The 20,191-nt window shown below is 34.8% G+C and overlaps 3 protein-coding genes across 4 annotated transcripts; all 3 read left to right on the plus strand.

Annotated features, from left to right (window-relative positions):
* The first annotated feature begins 569 nt into the window (after window positions 1-569).
* LOC112093817 (beta carbonic anhydrase 5, chloroplastic-like) lies at window positions 570-2,938 on the plus strand. Of its 2 annotated transcripts, none has more exons than XM_024173055.1 (10): window positions 570-795; window positions 907-1,052; window positions 1,144-1,208; window positions 1,301-1,444; window positions 1,532-1,580; window positions 1,671-1,790; window positions 1,880-1,933; window positions 2,192-2,274; window positions 2,404-2,506; window positions 2,597-2,938. In XM_024173055.1, the coding sequence occupies exons 1-10, from the start codon at window positions 777-779 to the stop codon at window positions 2,792-2,794; spliced, it is 981 nt and encodes a 326-aa protein (XP_024028823.1). In that variant the 5' UTR covers window positions 570-776; the 3' UTR covers window positions 2,795-2,938. The 2 variants fall into 2 exon arrangements, with proteins under 2 accessions (XP_024028823.1, XP_024028824.1); XM_024173056.1 differs by having other exon boundaries at window positions 573-795; window positions 1,677-1,790.
* A 1,186-nt stretch (window positions 2,939-4,124) lies between these two features.
* Window positions 4,125-10,400, plus strand: LOC21391098 (AP-4 complex subunit mu). Its single transcript, XM_024173054.1, has 13 exons — window positions 4,125-4,261; window positions 4,785-4,879; window positions 5,329-5,532; window positions 6,000-6,116; window positions 6,197-6,325; window positions 6,496-6,622; window positions 6,973-7,076; window positions 7,180-7,284; window positions 7,599-7,693; window positions 8,290-8,377; window positions 8,523-8,583; window positions 8,719-8,792; window positions 10,095-10,400. The coding sequence occupies exons 1-13, from the start codon at window positions 4,204-4,206 to the stop codon at window positions 10,191-10,193; spliced, it is 1,356 nt and encodes a 451-aa protein (XP_024028822.1). The 5' UTR covers window positions 4,125-4,203; the 3' UTR covers window positions 10,194-10,400.
* A 7,711-nt stretch (window positions 10,401-18,111) lies between these two features.
* Window positions 18,112-19,548, plus strand: LOC21391099 (AT-hook motif nuclear-localized protein 28). The gene has a single exon (XM_010109385.2). It carries the CDS (start codon window positions 18,440-18,442, stop codon window positions 19,343-19,345), a length of 906 nt encoding a protein of 301 aa, XP_010107687.1. The 5' UTR covers window positions 18,112-18,439; the 3' UTR covers window positions 19,346-19,548.
* The last annotated feature ends 643 nt before the right edge of the window (window positions 19,549-20,191 follow it).

Here is a 20,191-nt window from a genome sequence, read left to right on the forward strand (position 1 = left end):
TGGTGTGTTGATTCCTGGAATGTGGAATAAGAATTTAAAGATCCAACAATAATATGATAATTATCAACAATGATGTTTATCGCTTTCCATTTTTCCAATATGTAGAACTTCACATGAAATGAAAGTAGATCATATAAGGTCTCATTCATTTTACTGATTTGAGTTCTTAGTTTTAAATTTTTAGAGTTAAAAGCTCTTAAAAAATATGACATTTAACTTTTTCTGCTATAGTTAAAAATTCTCAGAAAATATCATATCTCAGTTCAAATTAAAAATTAGAATCTGCGAAGCGAATTCTCAGAAAATATCATATCTCAGTTCAAATTAAAAATTAGAATCTGCGAAGCGAACGATCCCTAAATGTTTACCATACTGTTTATACTATGGTTTTGACCAAGCTCTATTAGAATGCAAATGAGTGGTCCAATTATTAAAGATAAAACATATCCTTAGTGGCTTTCATTGTTTTTCTTTCCTTTATATATATGTGTGTGTCTAGAGCTCCGCCCATTTCATATTCCATCCATAAAAGAAAGAAAAAGTAGTAAACAAAGAGCATATTAAACCAACAGAATAAAGTTCCTATACGTATCCCATAAGTTTGGATGACTACTAAAAACTTGGAACTGGATAAGAATGCCCTTATGCCTCCACGTTTCATAGTCCTTCAAATTATCTTTTATTATACAATATTAACATCATTATAAATTTCTTTCTCGTACGGCAATAAAACAATTCTTGTCTACGTATTAAATACATAGGGGGGAAGACTAGAAATGATCAGGCCAATCCTCCGTAAGTAAACTGTTGAATTCCTAAGTGGTTTTATTTTTATTTTTATTTTTATTTTTATTTTTATTTTTATTTTTATTTTTATTTTTATATGTAATCCATTACAATTTACAGGCTCAAAAGCTCGTTGGATTATGCCTTACTTGGTAGCTCCAAGAGCTTCCTCAGTCTGTAAAGACCCTTTTCACTGCTCAACTTTTTCTGGTTTAACCAATTCCTTTCTGGGCCTTCCCAGAAGATGTTCTGGCTCAGATCACCAAGTAAGTTTTTGCGTGCTCTTCTTTCTCTTGTTTATTTATTCATTTTTGTGTACCTTTAATTTACTTTATTCGGTTTATATGTAAATTATAGAGAATGGCGAAGACAAATTTTGCACAAGTTGAGGAAACCCATTTCAGATTACTGCCTTCTATCAAGTGAGTTCATATTTCTATGATTTATTTTATTTTATTTTATTTTATAGAAGTAAAATAAAGTTTAACTATTTGTCTGGATTATCTATTTGCAGAAGGAACCCCATTCTGAGGTTTGAAGGTCCAAGTGATGATAACTCTGGACTTGCTAAAAGCCATTTAGGCTTTAAAGTTGGAAATTTGGATTCATTTGATGAAATGAAACAGAGGTTCCTGAATTTCAAGAAACGTGTATATTTGTAAGTAGCAGTTTAACTCCTTTTTAACTGGGGGAAAAAAAGATCGCTGTCTTGTGAATAAGTCATGTACTCTATTCATTTGAACAGGGAAGAATTGGAGCATTATCGTATACTTGCCGAAGTACAAGCACCTAAGGTACTACGTAATTACAATATTCAATTTTCTCTTTTTTTTTATAAAAAAATAATGACTTTGGCTAATTCTGTACAAACTCACGAGTTCAAGAAACAGTTTATGGTGATTGCTTGTGTAGACTCAAGGGTATGCCCTTCTAACATCCTAGGATTTCGGCCCGGTGAAGCCTTCATGATTCGAAACGTTGCAAACTTTGTTCCTCCACTTGAAGTACCTCTCTTCTATGCCTTCCTTAATTCACATCATACCTGGATTATTGAACTACGGAATCTTACTGCCTTAACAACTTTTCTTCGCAGAATGGACCATCAGAAACCAATGCTGCGCTCGAGTTTGCGGTAAATACTCTACAAGTAAGAACAACTTCTGGCCATTAAATTATCTTACAGTTGACTTGTTATGTTATGACTGTCAAAAGGTTTTTAAAACAGTTCACGTATGTGCATTTCGTATAATGAAAACCAATTGAAAATCATCTGATCTAACTAGTAAACAACCAAGCGCCGTAAATGAGTTGGAAAAATGACAAATGCTGTCAAGAACTTCATTCCAACTTTCTCTACACGACTAGACTTCTTGATTCAAAACTGTTTTGTCACTGATTTCATCAGGTCGAAAATATATTAGTCATTGGACACAGTAGATGTGCAGGAATTGAGACCCTCATGAACATGCAAGATGATGTCAATTCAAGGTCTGATTATAGAATTCCTGTGTCTAGTAATAGTTTACTTTTTCTTTTTTTAAATAGTAATAGTTTACCGGTTACTCTCTAATAATTACTTAACTATATATATATATATACACACACACATATATATAGCTTTGTTCACAACTGGATGACCAAAGCGAAAGCTGCCAAGTTTAAAACAAAAGTAGCTGCGCCACACCATAGTTTTGACAAACAATGTAGACATTGTGAGAAGGTGAGGCCTTCACAGGACTCCTACATTAATGTTGAAACATATTTCTAATTAATTTTACCATAAAGTTTAATCCTGCTCATTTTGTTACAGGAATCGGTCAATATTTCGTTGCTTAATTTATTGACATACCCGTGGATAGAAGACAGGGTGAGGAAAAACCAGCTCTCAGTCCATGGTGGGTATTATGATTTCTTGAATTGTACATTTGAGAAGTGGACTCTTGATGTCAAGGGTAGCGACATTGATGGTGGTAGATATTTGGTCAAAGATCACGCATTTTGGTCTTGATTTTGTTGCTTAATTTCTTGTCATACTGTGATGTGGAAATGGAGGTTTTTCTGGTAAGTAGGGGAACTGCATTGTAAACGGAGTCCAAATGTATTACAAAACAAATTCACACTTGTGTGGTGTAACTTTTTTTCTTCTTTTCCCTATTGTATATTGTTATTCTTTATGGAAAAAAAAAAAGAACACTAAAAGCATATGCTTCGTTTTTAAATTTCAACAGGTTGGAAAAAAATGGTATTTCAAGAAGTAAAAAAAAAAAAAAAAGATGTTAGACTCCAAGTTATATTGTAGGAATAAACCTAGAAGGTAAGCTGATTACTCCATGATTAATGTAGCCTCTGTTTATTTCACTAGTTTAGTTCAGTTCAACTAAGCTTGAACGGTGGACGCAGTTTGAATTAACACTCAGTTCAAATTTTATTTTCCATTTGAATTAAGTTAAACTGTCAAATTTAAAGTTTACTTCTCCTTAAGTTCAATCATTTAAACTATTTTTGAATAGTAAAAAAATAGAAACTCTCTTTGCTTTTCATACTTATTAAACACAAATTCAAATTTAATTATCTGTTTAGATTAAAATTTTAATTATATATTTAAATGTTAATTTAAACTATTTAAATTTTTTTTAAATAAAAAAAATTAAAATCAGCAAAATTTGAACTAAACAACTAAACAGCGGCGTTATTTACGGTGGACCAGTTCCACGTACGAAGTGCAAATAATATGTCGTTTTTTTTCCCCTGGAACGGCAGGAACGTTTAGGCAGAAAACGACCAAGTGTTCCTGAAATAGGTGAGCGACATCCAACTCTTTATCGTTTGTTTGAAGTGAAACTCAGAAAACGGGCAGATTTTCACGACAAACCATGCCATTACCGTAAAGTAAATGTCAAACGACATGAAACTTCCTTATGACAAACAATGTCGTCTTGATCTGAACGACAGAAAAATTAAAAAGCTTGAAACAGATAAAAAACTTTCAGCGAAAGGACATTTTCATTTTGTTTCGTTAAGCGGCAGGAGACTTGTGCAATCTTGTGGACAAATTATGTCGTTGCTTTGTTGATCTTAATCTTAACCACAAAAAAAAATTTCAACTTAAAACGACACAAAACTTTTCACAGAAATGGCATTATCATCTAATTCGTTAACTGCATGAGACTTCTATACGACAAATCAAGTCGTTTTACAGGCAACAAATAGCATTGACAAAAAAAAAAAAAAAAAAAAAAAAAAAACGGCAGGGGCTTCCTGTATCCGGAAGAGCAGCAACAGTGTGTTAGTTTAGTAGTCATGAAAAATATCCAATAAATCGAAGAAGAAGAAGAATCCAAGCGCCAGAGCTGAGGAGATAGATTCTGAAAAGCTCGATTCGAAGTAGCAGAGAGAGAGAGAGAGACAGCCATAACTATGATCTCGCAGTTCTTCGTGCTTTCCCAGCGAGGCGATAACATCGTTTTTCGCGACTGTGAGTTTCTTTCTCTTGAATTTCAATTCCTGATTGATCTCTGCTCGATCTAATTCTTTCCTTACCGTTGTCTAAATCGATTTTGTAGTTATGATTTTTCGCGCCGATCTATGTTTTCTCAAATGAATTATAGCTCATCTTTACTTAAAACCATCATTTTTTCAACTCTCTTAGTCAACTCAGATCCAGAATCTTTATCATTATTTTCGTTTTAAACCATATCTTTCTATCTATTTTGTATAATTGGTATTTGTATGATTTCTATGGTTGCTCTTTGGAAGTGAAAAGTGAGAAATTGGGGAAGAGGTTAAGCAGAATTTATATGTTGATTAAGGAGTGTGATTAATGAATCTCCTCGCATAATTAATCCTCAATTTCACTGATTCCCAAGCTAATTTATTGTTTTCAACCGGGAAAATGTTAATTAGTGGGACTTTTTTCGTCGATGCAGATCGAGGTGAAGTAAAGAAAGAAACGGCGGATGGGAAAATGTTAATTAGTGCTACTTTTTTCGTCGATGCAGATCGAGGTGAAGTAAAGAAAGAAACGGCGGAGATATTCTTCCGCAAAGTGAAGTTTTGGAAAGAGGATGGCCAAGAGGAGGCTCCACCTGTCTTTGTAGGTATTATCTTACCAAATAATGTTGATTTTGGTCAATCAAAAACTACCCTCTGGTTGCTCTTTACAGCGCTTTAAAGTATGTCTAGCAAATTGTAATACTTCCAATAGTCTTTTGATGGGAACTTGGTATTCTAATTTCCTCAATTTCCTTTGCTCTTTTTTTTTTTAATGGAAAAAATCAAATGTTATAAGATATAAATTCACGTGCTTAATATTTTATATTCAAATGAAGCATTTTAATTTCCAGTATACGTCTAAATGGCTATAGTATTCTCAAACTTTGCTTGGCTAAGAGATTTTAGTTCTACTAACCATAGGCAGAAACAGATTCAATAAGATATATAGCTGTCATAAAATTACTTACTGACATTAGATTGTGTTATAAAGTGCTCCATTCTTATATTTTCTCGGGTTAATTTTTTTTGTTTATTTGTTTCAATTGATAGAACGTGGATGGTGTCAACTACTTTCACGTGAAGGTTGTGGGATTATTGTTTGTTGCAACCACAAGAGTTAATGTTTCCCCATCTCTTGTCTTGGAGCTTTTACAAAGAATTGCCCGTGTCATCAAAGATTATGTCGGGGTTCTCAATGAAGATTCATTACGAAGAAACTTTGTACTTGTCTATGAGTTGCTCGATGAAGTCATTGTAAGCACCTATCTTTTGTTTTGCCTTCTTATGTTTGGTTCTTGAGCATATGTTTTACTTCATCCCAGATGTGCTAAGTAGTTTTTTGGTTAGAGTGGATTCTATAGGCCCCATTGAAATTTGTGCTGCTTATAGTCTTGGATCATCAATTGCCCTTTATCTTGGCATTTAGATCTAGCAAGATTTTGCATCTTTCTCGTCGATTAGCCGTTTTCCTATTTATTATAGCAATTGTGCTTTCCGTGACCCATATAAGTAGTGATTGTAAGTGAAAAAATGTGGTTGATTTGATTTGCTCTGAAATGTTCAAGAATACAAATCAGTTCCACTTTTTGTTTGACTGCACTGTTTTGTTTCCTTTTTTATTTTATCGGACACTAGTTACTTATTGTGTTATTCATTGATTGATACATAGAATTAGAAATATATTGGCTTGAATGTAGCTTGATATCATTTTCTTCTGACAGGATTTTGGCTATGTCCAAACGACATCAACTGAAGTGTTGAAGTCCTATATATTCAATGAGCCAATTATTGTTGATGCTTCCCATTTGTCTCCTCTTGGTCCTGCTGGCCTTTTTATGGTCTGATGCTGCCTATTTTGTTTAATCAGTTAATGTATATAAATGACTGTTGACTTATCTAAATTGTAATATGCTTGCAGCAAGGAACCAAAAGAATGCCAGGGACTGCTGTCACAAAGTCTGTTGTTGCAAATGATCCTGGGGGTAGAAAAAGAGAGGAAATATTTGTGGACATAATTGAGAAGATCAGCATCACTTTTAGCTCTAGTGTGAGTAGATGTCTCTACAGTTGACTCTAGTAGTTCTAATTATTTTGTAACAGTCCAAATGTATTGCATTTCCATTCTTTGTCTTTCTCAAAATCTATTAGTAAAGATTAGTTCTAATTAACTTTTCTCTGTATGTTTAGCGCATGACTTGTCATTTTTTTTTAAACCAGGGATATATACTGACATCTGAGATTGATGGCACGATTCAAATGAAAAGCTATCTTACTGGAAACCCAGAAATCCGATTAGCACTTAATGATGACCTGAACATAGGAAGAGGCGGGAGATCAGTATATGGTACTTTTCTTTATATAAGTTATCTGCTCCAATTGTGTTTAAGTTTACTTTCTGCAACATAATTTAGATAATTGATGTGCTTTTGTAGTTGTTGAGTAGATATATGATCAACTATGATATGCTGATATTAAAGATTTGGATTCGGAGAAAAATCTTGTTGTTCTTATGGTTGTGCTCTATGTTATAAATTGCTTGATCATAAATATGATGTGCTAGCTCTGTATTGTTTGATAAATAATCTTGCTGATTCTTGTCAAGATCTATTGTTCTTTTCCAATATTCTTGCGAGCCTTTTCTTTTTTTTTTTTCCTTTCACCATCTCATCTGAGAAGGCATTTCTTTCTCAACAGACTATAGTAGCTCACTTGGCTCAGGCTCTGTGATACTCGATGACTGTAATTTTCATGAATCCGTGCGTCTTGATAGTTTTGAGGTAGACAAAACCTTAACGCTGGTAAGTGAAAGATTGACATTATGAGATTAAGATCTTAATTATTTGCTACCTGACTTTTTAAAGCACTAAATAGATTTGGCCATACTTGTGTAATGTTTGCTAGGTTCCTCCAGATGGTGAGTTTCCTGTCATGAATTATCGTATGACCCAGGAATTCAAGCCTCCTTTTCGTGTTAATGCTTTGATTGAAGAAGCAGGAGCCCTTAAGGTGAATACTATCTCACCATTTTTTATTTTTTTAATTTGAAAGAACATATTCAGTGTGACATAAAACTGGACTATTGATACGTTGAGTGGCCTGGTGTGATGGTGTTATGGTCACCTTCATTATATGCCTCTTACGAGTCTAAATTATTCATTGCAATGCAATGTTCAAACTTAATATTTTATTAAATGATTTCAAGACGGTTAGAAAGATAACACGTTACTTACACAGGATGAAGGGATTGTTAAAAGATATAGGCCATATTTGATGTCATTTTTATTTATTTTTTATTTTTTATTTTTGAATTGCAATTGCAGGCTGAAGTGATTCTAAAAGTATATGCCGAGTTTCCCTCTAGCATTACAGCAAACTCAATTGTCGTGCAAATGCCACTTCCTAAATATACTATGAGGTAATTTATGTATTTCCTCGTTTATCTGTGATGTTGACAAGGTTAAGGTTTGATTTGCATTGCTTAGGTTCTGCTAATTAGGTAATAAGTTTCTAGAGTTTGTACATAGAACTTTTGTTTTAGGAATTTGAGAATGAACTAAGTGAAGCTAGTGGAACTAACCAATTACGTGTGAATTGTATATCAAAAAGACCTATTCTATAGTTTCATAGACGATGCTCTTTGGATCATCTAACCATTTTAGAAGGAGGTTTGGCCTTGTGGATTGCACGAGTAACATCCAGTTATTTAGACTATTAGTGGCTCTTGTGTTGATTTCTCGTGAAGAAACAGTTCAAAGTACATTTTGGAAAAAATAAAGGGAATTGTAGAGTTTTAAAGTGCATTTCTGAAGTAATTCAGACAGCAGAATATTGAACCACATATGAAGTAGACCATGTTTCTTGTCGATTATTTACTATTTCTTTGAAGGTAACTATTTGTCCCGTATCTCAAAAAAGTTTCATTTATTTGCATCTTGAATCCCAAAAGGAAAGCGGGACAATTTAATCGCAATATAAGTTTGTGCTTTACCTTTCCAATTTTTGTTATTTCAGAGCTAGTTTTGAGTTGGAACCTGGAGCTGTTGGACAAACAACAGATTTCAAGGAAGCAAATAAGAGACTTGAATGGAGCTTAAAGAAGGCAATATTTTCTAATCAATGCTTTTTTGAGTTTTCAATATTTATATTTTTTGTAGCTAATCAGATAGTGGGAAACATTATCCTCTTACTACATTTACTGTGCTTCACTCGAGAAAATGAGTACTGACACGTGCCATGAAAAACAGATTGTTGGAGGATCTGAACATACGCTGCGAGCAAGGCTAACATTTTCACAAGAATCACATGGTAGGTTTATGTTATTAGTTTAAATTAAACAGCTCTCTTGGTGGTTTCGTTTGGCTAAGTATATCTTGGATCTTTTATTTACACCTGTTCGTTATAATTTTCAATGTTTTTGTTATGTTTTTCACTCAAATACAGGTAACATAACAAAAGAATCAGGTCCCGTCAGCATGACATTTACAATACCAATGTATAATGCCTCAAAGCTTCAGGTAATGAACGTTTTTAAGATGACGTCTATCCAACCGTAAAACTGCCGATTCAAGTAATAGCTTAAATATAGTCAACAGTATCAGATCTGTTAACTACAAAATTGTATAATAATAAAAAGGGTTTTCAGCGCTTTTGATCCTGAACTTTTAGGGAATTGGCGAGTTGCCCGTGGACTTTTAGTTTTAGTAAATTATCCCCTAAATTTGATAAAATGTTGGAGCGGTTCCCCAAATCGATGAAGGATGTTAAAAATAGAGATGCCAATTGGGCCGGGCCGCCCATCGAGCGTGATGGCACGGCACGAAAAAATTTGGGCCGAGCACGGCATGGCACAAGATTTTCATGGGCCGTGCTAACCACGACATGAGGTGGTGGGCCGTGCCGGGCTCATAGTTTTAAGTAACACGGGTCTAGCACGACATGGCACAATGACAAGCACGAGCACAACATGAGCACGAGCACGACACAACCCATTGAGCACGATGGGCCGGCACAACGAATATAATTTTTTCTTTTGGTTTTTTTTTGGTTAAATTTTACGTTATTTTACTATTTATAAATTAGTACTTATGATGACATCTAAGATTTTTGCTCTTTTTTTTTGGCTTAGTAAATTTTTTTATTTGAAAGTGTTAGGTGATTCAATGGTTCAATGGACTGGCCTAATATCTATTGTGTCAAGCACGATAAAGGCACGAGCACATATGGGCTTGGGCCGGGCCGAGCCTATGATAGGTGTTCGGGCCCATGGGCCGGGCCGGGCCTATGATTTTAAATCTTGGGCTGGCACAAGCATGACACGAAGTTTCGATGGGCCAGGCCAAGCATGGCACGAAGCATGCATGGACCTAGCCGATCATGGGCCGGGCCGGCACAATTGACATCTCTAGTTAAAAATTTGAAAGGAGACACCTGTGTATGCATCATGATGTGCTATGTTGTCATTTGAAATTTGAATCTCTGACTTCAAACGAGCATGCGTGACAGGTGCAGGGGAGTTTTCAATTAAATTTTTACAGTCATCATCAATTTGGGGGCACTTTGCAACACTTTAACAAAATTTAGGGTATTTGTCAAAATTAAAAATTTAGGGACAACTCACCAAATTTGAAAATTTCGGGTGCAAAAGTACCGAATTCCCTAATTAAGAAAAGGTTAATAAAACCTAGATGTTTTGGACTGGTTTGATCAGTTATTCAATATATGCGCACGGACCTAGACGGGTTTTGCTCAACAACATTCTTCATGGATTGTTAAGATTTTGGAGAGCTAAATTGTGCTATCTATCTTCTTGGATGCAGGTGAAATACTTACAGATAGCAAAGAAATCTGGAACTTATAATCCATACAGGTGGGTGAGATATGTTACTCTGTCCAATTCCTATGTTGCTCGTTTGTAAAATGGTCAAAGCTTCACCTATTTGCCCTGCTTTTCTGATGACTTTCGCTACATCACCTATGATGATTGAATTGTATTTTTGATTAATTATTTTGGCCATTTGTAGTTGCTTTCCGTTAGCATTTTGGTCAACTCCTGCGGGAGTAGACTCATTCTTTTTTGTTTTTTTTTTTGGTATCCTACTGAAGGAAACTCTCTCACAAAAAAATGCGTGACTAATAAAGATTATTTCAAGCCGAAAAGTAAGAAAATTTTGTATTTAAATTTACTTTGACTCAATTGTGCCAAATATGGCAACTATGACCAGCCATTCCAACGTGCTAGAAGGTAATAACGATGTATTAGGGTAGTGATGACATTTCGTGATGTTGACTTTGACGAAGATGCCTGCCAAATATGGCATGCCAATGTACGAACCTGTTTAACAATGCTGTCTCGTAATCAAAGAGTGAAGACATGGTATTGTCAATTTTGATGTCTTTTTTTGGGTTTAGTTGGACGTGTTGATTTCTGAACAAGTACTACAGCTTTTTTCTCCGCATGGTATTGATCTCTTATTAAAGCCCTCGTCAAGTACTTGGGTTCAAATCTTGTTAATTTCAACGTATGCTGAAAAAAAAAACAAAAAACAAAAAACAAAATATCTCTCCCACTTGAGCAATTTTGACCTGATAAGGTACGTCTGGGATTGATTTATCGTCTCTGAGTTGTCTGTTCTAATGTTGTTGCCATCTATTGGGTTTGGACATGAGAGACGTGCTGAGGCAGAACTAAATGCCACTTCGGGCTTCGGATAACTTTGTTAAAGTGAACACGCAAAATTAAGGTCCCGTTTATTTCACTGATTTGAATTTAGAATTCGAGTTTTGTTACAGTAAAAAGTTTTTATAAACTCACATAAAGTCACATCTCAACTCGAATTAAAAACTTGAATCATCAAACTAAACGGGCGCTAAGTGAATAGATTGGCACAACGACTTGATATTGTGGTTCGGTAACTGTCTATATCTACGGGGCTACACCCAGACATTGAATTATCCACTAATTCTCAATGATTACAAACACCAATTTGACTTATACAAATAAAGACTCCTTCTTTGAATTTTTTGCTGTCGTGTAGAATCAACTAGATGACCTGATGCATCACTCATTTTTAAAACTGTACGGTGAAATCCATTCGTCTAGTAAGTCGTTTTCTCCCGAAAGCTTTAAATTCTTCTCCTGAAGAACGATAAACTGTTGAACTCCCTTCAACACTGCAAACATCTTCTCTCGAAAACTATTACTTCTTCTTCTGAAGAATGATAATGGGAACTTCTCAAAATATTACGCGTGAAACCCATAAAAGCCAACATAATGAATGATTTTGAGTTCTATTTATAGAACTTTTATTTCTTATCTTCAAGTTGGCACAATCTAATTCTATTTCAAATTATCTCCACATCTACATTATCTTCAAGTTGGTATTCGCCAAATTCAAATCTCTAGATATTATTTGGATAATAACCACAATTTAAATCTGAATTTACTTGGCATCTATGCAAGCTTCATATACCTTTTAAATTCGATTCTAAATTCTTCTAGAACATATCTTCACCATGCAAGCTTTCTCTCCCATTTAAATTTAAATTCACATCTCTAAAAATCTCCACGTGCTTTATCAAACAAACTCCACAAGCACATTCTCTTTTTAAATCTTCAAATTCAAATTAGCCACTCATTGACAGATTCAGATTTAGCAAGTTTTCAAATCCGATCTTCTAACAAAATATCTTCTCAAATTCAAATTCGGATTATGCAGTAAAATCTCCAAATCCGATACACTTGATCTTCCACGGTTGACAACCTACAGAATTTGAAATTTAATTTTCCTCCAAATCATATTCAGATTATGCATTGCAACTTCAAATCCGACTTGACTTGGTCTCCACCAAAATATCGTTCTCATTCAAATTCGAGTTCTACGTTAGAGCTTCTCAAAACCATATAAGCAACAGCCCACAATCTCCACGAAATCCGATTCATCTCCATTCGAATTATCACACAAAATCTACGCCTATTCCTGATAGAATCTCACCACAACTTCAAATAAAAATCAGGTTCAGAATCTCCACACAATCCGAATCTGACTCAAGTCCACCAAGAACTTGTTTTTGAATTTGTTTACCCATAAATGCCAACTAGATAAAAACCTTACACTTAGAATTTAGAGATTATGTTAGTGATTATCTTTTTTTTTAAGTATTAGTTATTAGGAGATAAATTCTTACGAAATTTATGATAAAAGATGTTAAGTGAGAACAATTTAAAATTTATGAAACAAAATAAGAGTTTTTAAAATTTAAGGGGCAAACAAAAATGACCTCAAAATTCAGAGGCATCGGTCAAAATAATCCCTAAAAAGAAAAACAAAAACAGAATATGCTCCTAAAAAGAATCTCTCTCTCTCAAAAAAAAAAAAACCCGACCATAAAAAATAATAAAATAAAAAGTTTATAAGCAGTTAAATTTTGAAGGACAAGCTATACAAACTCCTATTTAAAAGACATGCTTACAAATTTGGAAGGAGAAAGAATCAAATTCCTTAGACCTTTCTAGAATCTACTTGGTTTTAGAGCTAGCTTTGACGTAATAAAAACGATGTCCGCCTAGCACTAGTACTGATTAGTTTACAACTCCTTCAGATTACATGCATGGCAAGTAAAAAGAAAAAGAACCATTCCAAATCACTAGTATTATCTTTTTTTTTTATCTTATTCATTTGGCTTTGCTGCGAGCCCATGCTTTACACAGAGAGAGAGAGAGAGAGAGAGAGAGAGAGAGAGAGAGAGAGAGAGAGAGAGAGAGAGAGAGAGAGAGAGAGAGAGAGAGAGAGAGAGAGAGAGAGAGAGAGAGAGAGAGAGAGAGAGAGAGAGAGAGAGAGAGAGAGAGAGAGAGAGAGAGAGAGAGAGAGAGAGAGAGAGAGAGAGAGAGAGAGGGAGAGAGAGGGAGAGAGAGAGAAAGAGAGAGAGAATAAATAACATATTAGCATTAATGACTTCTTTTTCTTTTTCCCTGCTTGGAATGAGCTGCATTCATGACTTGACGAAACCCTCTTACGCTATACGGCCGATGATGGATTGGACGAAGTAGATTTTCTTTAAGAAGCTGTAAAATTTCTTCTTTTATAGAAACCAAGGAGAAGCATGACCTAGAAATTTTCACTTTAATTTGCTTTTTCTCAGGAGAAGGTTAAAAGCAACTTGTATATATATACATATATATGTTCGTTAAATTAAGACAACCCTTTTTTGTTATTCATCTCCCATAGAGCGACTTTTACAAACTTGGATCTCCCTTTTAAATTTAAGCTCTTCCTTTCAGAAATACTTGTAGCTAGGTATACCTAGGAGCTGTCTGATCTCCGATTCTTTTATGTATAAAGTTCTTAATTCTTTCAGCCTTAGGAATTGTAACTGCTCTTCAAATCCACCAATTTGGACCGACTTTTTCTTTCTCTCTCTTTCTTTTTGGGAGCCTAAATCAAGGTCGTACTTACTTATGGTCTAAAAAGTTAAAAATATGTATAATTCTTCAAAACACATGATATTCTATTAGTACATTCGTCAACAATCAAGATTTTTTTTTTGTTTTTTTATAGAGGTGTGAATTAAATCAAATTTTCAAACAACTATCTTTCTTTTTTCCTTAGCAAAAAAAAAAAAAAAAAAATATCTCTTCTTTTTTAGTCAAATGAACCAAGTTTTTAATTGTGTTTAACTCACCTCTTAAAAATGTCAAACATTTAAAAATGTCATGATTACACTTTTTAATTTATATTAAATGTTATTTTAAATATGATTTAACTAAAAAGTTAAATAAAAAATTTAAAAAAATGCCTAGATAAATATTTCAATCAAAGAAATACTTCAATTATTTTGAGAGTTTTTTAATTTTTAAGATTGATTTTATTTAACATTTAGTTTAATAATGATTTAAATTGTATTTAATAAAGATTAGCGAGTGTAATCTTTGTACTTAAAAAAAATTAATTGCGTCAAGGTATGTTATGGGTGTGTTTTTATAAACGTGAGAGGTGTTTTGAGTATTTACTTTTATAAATGGGTGAAAGTGATATTTTGATAAGACAAATGAAGGTTTTGGATTTATCCCATAAACTATTACAGCATTATGTAATTTTCCTTTTCATTTTCTAATTTTTAGGATTTTATAAAGCATTTCCTGTTTCACCAGAAAAGACAAATAGCAAAGATTTTTCTTTAGATATGGATTATAATAGTGTTTGAACTTTGAAGTTCTCAAAGTCATATATTTTCAATTCTATGCGAAGGCTTGAACGATATGTATCATTAATTTAGCAAAGCTCGTAGTAGTTGGTTAGTAGAAAAGGAGGTAAAGTGAGCAACGAAAATGGCTTTTACAATTCGTTGGTGGGATTTTTCTTCACGGGAAAGTAATTTGGAGAAAGTTTTGTCAAACTACAACAAATAAATTTGACTTTGTTGATAATATAGGTGCAATGTTTCTTGTGTGTCGAATCCTACAAATCATATCCCGATATGATCATATTTGAAATATTTAAAACACCAAAACGCATAGTCTTTCCTATATAGCCAAGAGAATTATTGAATTTGTAATGTCAAATTTACCTGATTTCTTTTCCTAAAACACCATATTATTGTTTATTTTTTTCATTGAAGTAATATATATTGTCAGAAATTAAAGAGATATGGTGCAATTAAAGAGCTAGATGATCATTAATATATGTGTTGCTATCACACTAATAATTCCAAAATCCAACAGTCGCTCTCATTTTATTTTTCTGACGCGTTTTTAGATTTAAATTAAACAAACTATTGACTGCCTTTTATTTGATTGAATGCAATTACCTGTAATTGGATTAATGAAGCCATATTTTTAACGTGGGCAAAGAAAACACTTGATGATTTTGACTTGACTTTTCACTCAAGATATATAAAATACTTTTATATATATCTTACACGACAGGTCTCATTTTTAAGTCGTGTTCACTTGCCAACGGAGTAAGAACCATGCAAACTACTGGTCTTCACTTCACTTAAAAACAAAAATAATAATAAAAAACAAAAATAAGAAATAAAATTTGATCACTTTGTTATAATTGGAAGTATTGGTCATGCAAGATAAAACTGCTTTTGCTTCATGAAGTCACTCTTTTCTCTTTCTATTTTGCTTGGGATTTAATTAACCTTTCTTTGAACTTTTCTTGTCAATTTTGTAATTTAGATATTTTCGGTGGCCACCCAAAATATCGTCAAGTTACTTACAAAATAAGTAAGGTAAAAAAAAAAATAAAAAATAAAAGCATATGTAATGGAAACTAAGTTTCCATGAAAGAGTAAAATTGGACAATTAATTGTTATAAGAACAAATATTGGCTAATACTGAACTTCAAAAAATAGGAAAAAAAAAAAAGAAGAAGAAGAATATAAAGGCACGAAGCTTGTTATTTAGCTGCCATACGTCACTATTGTGATCGCTATTTTATCACCGACTTATGAGTAGCCAAAAGGAAAATAAGATTATAAAACATTATTGTTGACGGTGAAAATTCGTCAATAGAAATATAATAAGTTTTATAACGGTTTGTACGAGTTTTTATGATCAAAATTACAGTTAAAAGTAGTTAAAAAGTAAGAATATACAAGAATTATAGTGGTTCATTTTTTATTCAAGTGCTACATCTACTGTGCGAGCTGGAGATAATTCACTACTTCTCAGAAAGAATTACACACTCTAATTATTCTGAATGAGATTTAAGGATTTTTCTACCTACAATCCCTTATTTATATCGGTGACCATCATCCCTACTGATTTTCTTATTTAATTCGGGGATATTTCTGTCATCTTTTAGGATAGTTTCTCAAAATATGGAAATTACAGTCAATCATGACGATTTCATTGCTTAAATTTTGTATATTTGAATTGCAAGTAGTAAATCCCGGGGCAAATCTGACATATATCTCGACTTGCATAGATTCGACTTCATAAGCGCTCTTAGAACCATCTTCGCCTATAATTGTTGGTGCAGTCGACTTCATGTTGTCTGCATCTCTTTAGAGCATTCGACCTCTTATATATGCCACACCCTTAACTAGCCATTCGACGTAGCGGCTAGGGTTGAGCTGTCATCGATTATTTAATACTCTCACTTATGACACATGAACCCTATTCAATGTTTATTTTAGGGTTCGAAATTTTATCCTACAATAATTATGTAACAAGGAAAGTTGTTTTTTTAGTTTTTTTGCTCAATATTATGAGACAATTTTCTTCGTCTCTTCTATTCAAAAAAATATTGCAACTAGTGGTAAATATCTGCTACTAAATCTTTGTCCATCAATAACATCCATTTTTCTTTGGTAATAGTACCTCTAAGTATAAGTTAGATTGTCAACATGTTGCTAAAATAAAGAAATAACAGTTCTAGCTTCTTGGATACGAGCATGTTTCTTAATTTATTTTTGCCCCTTCTCTCTCTTTTTTATAATTTCAATCTATTTCACTTTTTTTGTTTTTTGTTTTTTTTTGTTTAGATTTTTCCCCCTCCTCTCTCTTTGTATAATTTCAATCTGTTTCTCTTTTTGCTGCTTAGATAGTGCAACTTGAGATATATACAGCTTTCTTCAATAAATGAGCACACATGTAAAATCGGTTTCCCAATTACTTCAAAGCTGAAATCACAAGAGATTAAAATAAGAATATTAATGTTAACTTAGCCAACCATATCGAATTAAGACATGACAAAAAAGCAAAGGATTTATGGAGCAATTACCACATGCCTCCAACTTCCTTATCATCTAAAATATAAAGAGATTTAAATTTTTTTTTTTTTTAAACGCACACTTTACGCACATTATATTATCCCAAGTAAATTTTTTAGTTGATCGATTAAATTTTAACGTTCTGATTTTAAATAATTCATGTAAAGTAGTCTATTCATTAATCAAGGGATCAAAATATAATTAAATGATTAAAAATGCTTAAAATGACCCCCCTGCCGTAAAGTTTTCTTTAGAAAACCATTTTTTAATAAATGAAACTGACAATTAAACAAGACGGCACATATTAACTAGATGATTAGGGTCCACTTGGTGGTAGTCAATTAGTAATACTTATTATATTTATTGATTTCCAAATTGGAAAAAAAGCCAACGAACATCGACATTAGCAATTTTGGTTTAGGACAAAATCCAACAATGTGGTGCCCAAACCCGCATTTAGCAAAATGATTAGTACAATTAAAAGCTTTGAAAACTCCTTTAATCAAGGCTTTTTTTTAAAAAAAAAAAAAAGGGCAAAAAGGAAAAATAAAATGTCATGGTCTAGCTCATTGTTTAAAAGTATAGAAAGTTGAAGGAAAACCCTCTCGTCAAAGTAAGTGAGCCGGGATTTTGGACAAATTCCATTTCATCAGAAGAATTTATTAGAGCTATGCACTCAAACAAAGAGCAAGTTGCTGAATTGATATGTCCTTACCTAAAGAGAAGTCCGAAGTGAGAAAAACGAACAAAGAAGTGATCAAGGATTATTACGAATGATGATCATAGAGAGAGAGAGGATAAAATATTTAAATGGCAATCCCCCATGACCCAAAGCAAGAAAATCAACCAGTCATTATCAAATCCACTCGGTCGGAGAAGGCCCTCTAAAACAAAACATCATTTTCTCTTGCTCAAAAATTTTAATTAAGGAACCCCCCCCCTAAAGACAAAGGCGGTGTAAGCTTGAGCTACCCAATTCTTCATCCACATCCTCTCTCTCTCTCTCTCTCTCTCTCTCATGTGTGATGTGTGGACCCTACTTTACCTCAGCGGCGCCATTAGTCTTTACTTGGTTTCCAAGCTCACCCACCACCACCTCTCTCTCTCTCTCTCTCTCTCTCTCTCTCTCACTAGTCTCTTTAAAACGGCTTCATCCCATTAAATATAAAGAAAATCTTTAATATCACCCCTTCCCTCTTTCAAAAATCTCTTTCCTTCTCATCCCTCTTTTCTCTTTCTCCAAATCTTAACCCCATCCTTCCTTCCCCTTCTGCTTTAGCAACTTGTTCTGTTCCCCATTTTTTATTCATTCATTCCCCATAACACCAATCCCAAATCCTACCCATCACCCACCAATCACACAACACCTTAGATACATACCAAAACAATATATATATTATATATATATATATATTATTTAAAAGAAAAAGAGATAAACAAAACCATGAAAGGAGAATATCTAGAACCAAAGAATGAAACTCGCAACAATATGTTCTCTAAGCTTCAACACCACCACCACCACCAACAACTTCACCCTTTTGCCAATCCTTTCCAAGTGATCTCCCGCACCGAATGCCAAACCTCCGAGGAGGCTGACGACTCCGCCACGGCCCAGAAGCCCACCTCCTCCGATCCCAGCCCACACCCCGCCCCAGGAGACGGCGCCACCATCGAGGTCGTCCGGCGGCCAAGGGGTCGCCCCCCGGGCTCCAAGAACAGGCCCAAGCCCCCCGTCATCATCACCCGCGACACCGAGCCCGCCATGAGCCCATACATCCTCGAAGTCCCCGGCGGAAACGACGTCGTCGACGCCATCGCCACGTTCTGCCGGAGAAAGAACATGGGCCTCTGCGTCCTCACCGGCTCCGGTACCGTCGCCAACGTCACCCTCCGCCAGCCTTCCACCACCCCGGGCGCCACCGTCACCTTCCACGGCCGCTTCGACATTCTCTCCGTCACCGCCACTTTCCTCCCTCAGTCGGCGCCTCACGGTTCCTCTGCCCTCCCCAACGGCGCCTTCACAATCTCCCTGGCCGGCCCCCAGGGCCAGATCGTTGGCGGCCTCGTGGCCGGCGCCCTCCTCGCCGCCGGCACCGTCTACGTAGTCGCGGCTTCGTTCAACAACCCGTCCTACCACCGGCTTCCTGCTGCGGAGGACGAGGGGAGGAACTCGGCGGCGACGGCAGCGTCTGGAGAGGGACAGTCGCCGCCGGGATCTGGAGGCGGCGGGGACAGCGGAGGCCACGCGCCGGCGGACTCGTGTGGGATGTCGATGTACAGCTGTCAGTTGCCGTCCGACGTGATTTGGGCTCCCACGGCGAGGCAACCGCAGCATCCGCCGCCTTACTGATTGATCGTGTCATGGTCGTCATGGAATTAGTCTGACTTTCTTTTCTTTTTTTAATTAATTTTCGTGAATTATGTTTATTTACTGTGAATTTGGAGAAGCTTTTATGGTTTCCTTTTTTGGCATGTTTTAATTTCTTTTTGTTCAGTTTTTTTTTTTGGGTGTCGACGTATTAATATAGTGTTAGTGTTAGATTTGAGGAAAAATGATTATTAATTAATTAAATGCCCAGGGAGTTCGGAAGTACACTTAAGTGGGGTTTTTTTTTTTTTTTTTTTTTTTTTTTTTTTTTTTTTTTTTTGGGTTGTTTTTTTTTTTTTTTTTGGGGGGGGTTGTTCTTTAGTGATGTGATTATATCTATATATTGGTGGAGCATTGGTGAATAAATTGCTAGTAGCCTAGTACTAACTATTTCCTTTTTCTTCCTTTTTTGGGCTTCAAGTACTAGTAACTCAAAACTATATATGTATACATTGTTGTTTTTTGTTTGCGTGTGATTTGTGAAAGCATAAAAGAGATGTATAGCTCTTCTTCAATCATATACATGATACATCGAGAGTCATATACACATAATATATATAATATAGTATAATATATATAATATTTTAATGGCTGGTTGAATGGCACGTCAAAATCAGAAGACAAAACTTGTGGTTGGGTTTTGTTTAGGGGGAGAGGAGTAATTGGGTCGGTTGGGTTTTTGGGGATTGGCTTTAGAGTTTGGGATAAATATTATTATTCATGATTACATTTACGAGTCACTGTAAGAAGTCTTTCTTTTTTCTGCTGTTGGCTGTGGTGACAGTTTTAGCAGCATTACCACTGGTTCAAGATAATGCCTCATTGATT

This window comes from Morus notabilis, unplaced genomic scaffold (assembly GCF_000414095.1).
Source record: "Morus notabilis unplaced genomic scaffold, ASM41409v2 Scaffold1103, whole genome shotgun sequence".
Lineage (NCBI taxonomy): Eukaryota > Viridiplantae > Streptophyta > Magnoliopsida > Rosales > Moraceae > Morus > Morus notabilis.

What these genes read in the sequence shown, in the direction of transcription:
- LOC112093817 (XM_024173055.1), top strand. An exon ending in TTCAAGAAACGTGTATATTT is followed by an intron (nt 1,445 to 1,531) that starts GTAAGTAGCAGT and finishes TCATTTGAACAG; the next exon opens with GGAAGAATTGGAGCATTATC. An exon ending in TTGCGGTAAATACTCTACAA is followed by an intron (nt 1,934 to 2,191) that starts GTAAGAACAACT and finishes TGATTTCATCAG; the next exon opens with GTCGAAAATATATTAGTCAT.
- LOC21391098 (XM_024173054.1), top strand. Translation starts at nt 4,204, where the DNA reads ATGATCTCGCAGTTCTTCGTGCTTTCCCAGCGAGGCGATAACATCGTT. An exon ending in TAACATCGTTTTTCGCGACT is followed by an intron (nt 4,262 to 4,784) that starts GTGAGTTTCTTT and finishes TCGTCGATGCAG; the next exon opens with ATCGAGGTGAAGTAAAGAAA. An exon ending in GCATCACTTTTAGCTCTAGT is followed by an intron (nt 6,326 to 6,495) that starts GTGAGTAGATGT and finishes TTTTTAAACCAG; the next exon opens with GGATATATACTGACATCTGA.
- LOC21391099 (XM_010109385.2), top strand. Translation starts at nt 18,440, where the DNA reads ATGAAAGGAGAATATCTAGAACCAAAGAATGAAACTCGCAACAATATG.